The sequence below is a fragment of the Lagopus muta genome, chromosome 1 (assembly GCF_023343835.1).
Source record: "Lagopus muta isolate bLagMut1 chromosome 1, bLagMut1 primary, whole genome shotgun sequence".
NCBI lineage: Eukaryota > Metazoa > Chordata > Aves > Galliformes > Phasianidae > Lagopus > Lagopus muta.
The window spans coordinates 76,555,812-76,563,072 of NC_064433.1; the positions used below are offsets into that span (position 1 = coordinate 76,555,812).

The window sequence follows — 7,261 nt, forward strand, 5'->3', positions numbered from 1 at the left end:
CAGTACTTTGGAGCATTTCCTCAGAAACTATCTTTACAAACCAATTCAATGAAAAAATGAAAGACAGGGAAGAAAGTGTCTTTATCTCACTGTAAACCTTGTGAAGCACTGAAACATGATTATATTAAAGATATAACTAACCAAACCACAGATAGTTATTATTTAAGTCTGGTAGTGAAATCAGCTTTATGAATTAGATTAGCAGTGAAGTGTAGAGAGCTGTTGACAGGAAACTATATGCTGTATCTATTTTTATTAATTCCAAGCTTAACCTATTTTCTGTATTTTTAAGGATATTCTTTTCATGACTGACCTCAGTAAACCCAACAGAACTCAAGATTCTGTAAACGAAATTAACTTAGAAAAGACAAATAAATTCTACTCATTTCTGGCAGTTTGATGAATTGATTCTATTTTTCATAGAGTTTTGATAAGGTCATTGTCAGACAACATATACTATCTAATGACAATTATGCACAATATGCTAAACACTGCTATTGCAGTCTGCAGAATTTTCCTCCACAAGAGAAGTGTTTGTTATTCTTGACCCACTCTTGCATTCAGTTTCCTAGTTCACTAGCTGACTCCAGCTCCCCAGCAACCTTTTTGCCCTGGTTTGTAGATGGGCTTGTCTGTCTGGATGAAGAGAGTGTTATGCACATTCTCAATCGCCACTGATCTTCTCTCAGTTATGTTGACTGTGTTGCCTTTGGCAGAGAAGGATATGAACGCCAGGGGATCAGAAGTAGCAGGAGGAACCTGGAGAGAAACAAAACCCCAGAAGAAAAGTGGTAAATGAGGCATGCTGAGGTACCCTGATGCTCCAGGTTCTTTAGTTGACTGTCAAATGAATCATTAACAGCTTCTGCAAAGTCATGGGAAAACTCACATTTGCCAGTGACAGAGCATTTGGGAATCTATGCTCTGGAAATCCTTTAATCTGTCATCAGGCAACAAGATTTTAAACTATGTTCTGTCCTAAGCATTTCATCATCTCCTGTAGCTACCTGCCTACAGGGAAGATTCCCAGCCCTATTCTAGAAGACTTAATCTTGGCTATTTTTTTGTCATACCTGTTCTGATTTTGCAGAGTCACAGAAAAGGCATGCACCTGGGACAGCAATCGAAAGAACTTTTCTATTTGTGAATGAAGATGGAAAGCCATTTTCCAGCACTCTCATACAGACCACATGGCTTTCTTTTTCCTCTCTCTATTGGCAGCTTTTTCATTAAGTTATCTTTTTCATGTCATATTCCAGGACTGCTCTTTACATTCTTTCCATCATTGACAAAGACAGTGGCACTCAGAAATATTTCCAGCCTCTACATCCTCTGCAGTGTTCTCAAAAAAAAAAAAAAAAGAAAATACCTTGAAGTCGCAGCACGTGAAATAATCATTTTTTGTCACAAAATCCTCGAAGAGAGTTGTCTGTATATTGCTGTATTCCAGAACAACACTCAGAGACAGAGGCTCACTGAGACTCTGAAACTGCACACAAGCAGTCTGTGGAGAGTTGCTCCGCACCACAGTTGGCACCAGCAGCACGTATTGACTGCAAGAAGATGAGAACAGATCAGTCATGGAGGAAGGTGAGGGCAGACAAGAGAGGAAAATATCATAGAAATATTATACATGTGAAAGAAGATGTGGGACTTAGGCCAAGACTCGCTCAAACCACTGGGAGGATTTCCATTTATTTCAATTAATTTTGGATAATATTCCAAGTACAAATGATGACACATTTCTGTTCCTCATTGCTCTTTGTAAGCTGAAGGACTGGCATCATTTTATGCAGTCTCTTATCCAGCATGATATTGCATCTTTTCATTCATCTTTTCATTCCAGTTAAACATTTCCAGTTAAAATTATGTCTAATCACTTAAAAGGCATAAATGTACTTATCTTCTGACAACTTGTGTGTATACTTAACCCTCTGGAACCTCCCATAAAAAAGAGTGACAATTTTTTTTAAATCATTGGCAAAAATGCTAGTTAATTGTTGCAGTAATTTTTTAAGTTCTTTTTCTCTGGATAACTCTCCCTCCAGATAAGAACGAAAATATCATAAGGCAGTCAGCATAATGCAGAATACAGGATATTCCAGGAAATCTTCCATATTCAATTTAACCTGCACGCTCTATTGCTTTTCTGTTTTTCTCTTTGCTTTTTTCTTCCATTAGATATTTTTAGATATGATGCCCTCTATAATTAGTGCAGCCTTTGTTCTCCAAACTCTTCCTCTGAAAAAAACATTTCTAGATATTTGCTATATTTGACTAACTTTCTGTTGCTGGCTTACTGTTCTCTGATGTCCAAACTAGTCTTTCCAAATAATGTATGACAGAATTGATGAGTTTGGTGTGCATGAATCACACAAAATTTTCTGGGTCATACGATCCCTTCCCTTTTTCCCTTCCTAGTTTGCTTATTAATGTTATACTTACTGTTATTTTCCCTTGCCTAAGTTAGACTGTATGATATGCAAACACCAGAAGTAAGTTTAATGAAACCAAGAGTGTATCTGAGAAAGCAGAACCATCTGACTTTCACAGTGTTTCCTTTCAGCACTTTTGAGAAGGGCACTTAAGCTTTCAAGTTGGTGTATTTTTGAAAACTGCGACTGAAGTTTTCAGTTTTCATAAAGCCATCCACACTGACAGTGCTTTATAAGCATCTACAGCACAGCAGGTGTAACAATAACATTAAGAATAACAGTAACAGATTTACAGTTCAGCATAGCTCCCTGCTACCAGCCATTATTTGTCTTGAGGACCTCCTCATATGCCATGCTCTCTATGTATTTCCAGTGCATTCCAAACCTGATCATCACCTGCTAACCTAGCCTTGAATCTCCTCCCAGTCTTACCCATGCACTTCAAATTTAATCTACTCCAGTTCCAGGTTTCTGTCACTCAGATTTTGCAGAGGCTTTGTAATGGAGATCATCGTTTCAAATCACGCTTCAATATTAGATATTTTCATTTCAAACGCATTTCAAAATCAGCACATTACAGAGCAATGTCCCAGAATAAATTAACTGAAGTGAAACAAACTTATCTATTATGTCATAAAAGCACAAGGTATATTCTCTTACAGTTCAGAAGACACTGCGACAATCCAGCTCAAGGTGACAACACTCAGAAGAATCCTTGACCACATCTCTGTCCTTGAAGAAGAGAGTTTTATATCAAATGGACAGACTTTCCTCTGGCTTTTAAACTGTCCTGAAATGACGCTCCTCCTCCACAGCTTCTGTCACTTTCTAACAAAAGATAATACATAAAATTTGCATAGGTTCATCTTCCTCTCTCCCGCCTATTCTCACATTCTCAAACAGCTTAGGTGAACTCTCATACTTCAGATAGATTTCAGAGCTAGTCAAACCGGTTCCTGTCCATTTGTTTTACTGATGCTTACCTCTCTGATTATCATATCATTGTCTGAAGTTTGCTTAATGCTTCAGCATGTTAATTCTTAATATTGTTAAAGTATTTCCTTGTATTGTGAAGATCTTACCTAGAAATATCTCACCGAACAGGAGTAACCGTAACAGTGCGATTGTATGCCTGCACTGGGATCTGGGTAGTAATAATACAGAATTAGACTGTATCTGCATTCAGTATGGTCCAGAAGAAAACTCCTAAACCTAATCTGGTTTTCTTACTGAACACAGTATCATTCAGCAAGGAATGGTGTTTGCTAGTTGTCTACCATTCTGTGGTAGGACAAGTATACCTGTAGGAAAAGGACTCTTACAAATTTATTTTGTTTGTTCGCTCATCTGTTTGTCAGTCACCTTTTCCCTCCAGCTTTGCAGTTTCTATTAAATAACTTTTAAGTCTTTTGGTGAAGTTTAAGTAAATATGACTGAGAAAGAATAATGAAGTTATGAAATCATTAATTAATTTAAACTGAAAAGAACCTGTTGACATTGTTTGGTTCAATATTTCATTTAAAGTATGGCTGTCTTCAAAGCAGGTCCAATGAGGTTTTGAATATCTCAAGGATGAAGAGTCCACATAAGCTCTGGACATCTGCTTCCACGCTTCACCATCCATCGTTTGAAAAATTTTTCTTGCCTTAAATCAGAATTTATTTTACTATATCTTATGTCCATTGCTTCTTTCAGTGCGCACCCTGGAGAATAATCTGTCTTTTCTATAAACCAACTTCACATGGTGGAAGACTGCAACTATACTTCCTCTTAGCCTTTTTAAATTTAGGCTGAGTTAAACCAAACTGTCTCAGATGTTGTTTTTGTTCCAGCCACCAGCTATTCTGTTGACCTTCCTCTGCCTATCTGCCGTTGCTTTTCTTGTACCACGGAGCAAATCCTGGACATAGGACTTCATCTCTGATTTCGCAATTACTGAGTAAACGAGAAGTGCCAATTTCCATCCTGTGATAACTACATTCTTGCTAATATAGCCTGAACATAGAAAACTAAATTATCTATAGTAGTAGTAGACTGCATTTATACTTCTCTTTAAAAAAGAAAGAAAACAAAACAAAAAAGCAAAGTGGCTGATCAACATGTGAGTAACTGCAGACTATGGGAAGCAAGAGTTTCCCTTCCTCTTCCTCAACCAAACAGGTGATGAAAAGGAAGGGAAAGCTGAGTATACTGTTAAAGCAATTAGGGACAAAGAAAAGATATAGGGGTGCTGAAAAAAAGACAGTCAATGTAGAGTGGGCCTACAATTATCTCAGTAGTAAGGAATATAGAGAAGGAAATGAAAATTGTTATAGTAACATTGTAAAAATGGCTGTAGGACTGTTGAAGACAGACTATCATGTTTACTTCTCATTATATAATACATTTATGCTAATGATTTGGTCATACGTGTTATTATTTCTGTCAGCATAAGTAATACTTCAAACTACTCCTGTCTAACTTCTTACCTACACAACCTTCCCAGAAGACTTATGATTAACAAGCGAGGACACGAGCAAAAATGCCTAAGTTATTGCTGGAGCTACTGTTTATTGCTACTGTGCTGCTAGTAAAAAATATTGCACAAATCTTCCCAGAATGGCTTGTCACTAATGTGATAAGGCTGCATGGCAAATGTGCACACAAGGCAAACATGCTGTGAGGAAAGCAGCTGCATTGGCTGCAATCAGGACAGAATACAGCTAGGAGCAGTTTGCCTAAGTTTGTGTTTACAGCTTTGAAATGCCTCACACTCCCTGTATTATTTCAAATAGGCCATAGCCACTAAGCAGTAGGCACAAAGGACTGAAGGAAAGAGAAGGAAGTGGAAATCAGTTCTGGGACTTTGGTACAAATTGTTCCAGAAGCTCACCTTCAGCGAGCCTTTAGCACGTTTTCGTTCAAAACCATTCCCCCATGGCCTATCACTATCAACCCATGTAAACTGTCATTTCACCCCTTCTGTTTATGAGCTCCCTTCAAGTACTGAAAGGCCACAATGAGGTCTCCCTGGAGCCTTCTCTTCTCTAAGCTAAACGAGCCCATTTCCCTTAACTTTTCTTCATAGGAGAGGTGCTCCAGCCTTCTGATCGTCTCAGTTCTCCTCCTCTGGACTTGTTCCAAGAGCTCTGTGTCTTTCTTGTGCTGGGGGCTCCAGGCCTGGACACAGTACTGCAGATAGAGCCTCACAAGAGCTGAGTAGAGGAGGACAATCACCTCCCTCTCCCTGCTGGCCACCCCTTTTTTAATGCAGCCCAGGATATAGTTGGCCTTCGCAGCTGCAATTGCACACTGCTGGCTCATGTCCAGCTTCTTGTCCACCAGGACTCCAAGTCCTTCTCCGCAGGGCTGCTCTCAAGGGGTTCTTCACCCAGCCTGTATAAACACCTGGGATTACCCTAGCCCAAGTGCAACAACTTGCACTTTGACCTTGTTGAATCTCATTAGGTTCAAATGGGCCTGTCCTGGTCCCTGTGGATGCCTTCCCCGGATGGGGAAGGGGGTTGGATGGGGTTGGACTCGATGATCTCTGGAGGTCCCTTCCAACCCCTACAATTCTGTGATTCTGTGTGATTCTTCCCTTCCCCCTACTGTATCAACTGCACCTCTCAGCTTGGTGTCATCTTTAAACTTGCTAAGGGTGCACTCAATTCCATCATCTATGTCATTAATAATGATGTTGAGGAGCACTGGTCCCAAGACCAACCCTTGGGGAATACCACTTGTGACCGGCCTCCGTCTAGACAGAGAACCGATGATCACAACCCTGTGGCTGGAAGCAGCCAACCAATTTTTAATCCACCTAAGTACATCCTTCTAATCCATACCTCTCCAATTTAGAGAGAAGGATGTGGTGAGGGACCATGTCAAAGGCTTTGCAGAAGTCCAGTAGATGACATCCATCACCCTTCCCCTGTCCACCGATGCTGTCACTCCATCATAGAAAGCCAACAGATTGGCCAGGCATGATTTTCCCTTGGCAAAACCATACTGGTTGTCTTAGATCACCTCTTTGTCTCATATGTGCCTTAATGTAACTTCTAGGAGGATCTGCTCCATGATCTTCCCAAGCACAGACATGAGGATCACCAACATGTAGTTCCCTGGGTTATCCTTTCCCCCTTTCTTAAAAATGGGAGTAATTTTTCCCTTTTTCCGATCACCTAGAACCTAGAAAACTGGGCAATTTGAACAGGATTAATTCCTTTGTGAGAAGTTACTTTCTTGTCTCATTTATGTAAAACAGTTCTGCTGCAGAGAAAAATCACGAGTAAAAGGAATTAAATAATAATATCAAAAAGTCTCAGCAAAAGCTCCCTGTTCATCCAGGCCAGTCTTCCCTGCCAGCTCATCTTATGATGCAGGGGTGCAGCCTGCTCCTGCACCTTGGAGATTTCCTTCTTGAGGAACGTCCAGCCTTTCTGGACCCCTTTGACTGTCAGGACTGACTTCCAAGGAATTCTCCCAACCAATGTCCTAAACAGTTCAAAGTCCACCCTCCAGAATTCCAAGGTAGCAGTTTTGCTGACCCCACTCCTGTCTTCACCAAGAATAGAGAACTCTATCATTTCGTAGCCACTATGCTCAAGGCAGCTTCTGAGCACCATGTCTCCTAGTCCTTTTCTATAAACAGCAGGTCTAGCACATTGCTTCCCATGCTACGCTCTCTTACCAGCTGTTTCAAAAAGTCGTCTTCCACACACTACAGAAACCTCCTAGATTTCTTCCTTTCTGCTGTATGCTACCTCCAGCACATGTCAGGCATGTTGAAGTCCTCTGTGAGAACAAGGGCTAGCAAATGAGTGATTTCTGCCAGCTGCTCAAAG

At 40.3% G+C, this 7,261-nt stretch overlaps 1 protein-coding gene across 1 annotated transcript; it reads right to left on the bottom strand.

The window, feature by feature from the left end:
• Positions 1-516: 516 nt before the first annotated feature.
• LOC125697086 (ovostatin-like) lies at positions 517-3,201 on the bottom strand. The gene is made up of 3 exons (XM_048953724.1): positions 3,096-3,201; positions 1,370-1,553; positions 517-759 (listed from the first exon to the last, which is right to left on the bottom strand). The coding sequence occupies exons 1-3, from the start codon at positions 3,158-3,160 to the stop codon at positions 577-579; spliced, it is 432 nt and encodes a 143-aa protein (XP_048809681.1). The 5' UTR covers positions 3,161-3,201; the 3' UTR covers positions 517-576.
• Positions 3,202-7,261: the final 4,060 nt, after the last annotated feature.

What these genes read in the sequence shown, in the direction of transcription:
- LOC125697086 (XM_048953724.1), bottom strand. Translation starts at nt 3,160, where the DNA reads ATGTGGTCAAGGATTCTTCTGAGTGTTGTCACCTTGAGCTGGATTGTC. An exon ending in GTCGCAGTGTCTTCTGAACT is followed by an intron (nt 1,554 to 3,095) that starts GTAAGAGAATAT and finishes ATCTTCTTGCAG; the next exon opens with TCAATACGTGCTGCTGGTGC. An exon ending in TCACGTGCTGCGACTTCAAG is followed by an intron (nt 760 to 1,369) that starts GTATTTTCTTTT and finishes GTTTCTCTCCAG; the next exon opens with GTTCCTCCTGCTACTTCTGA.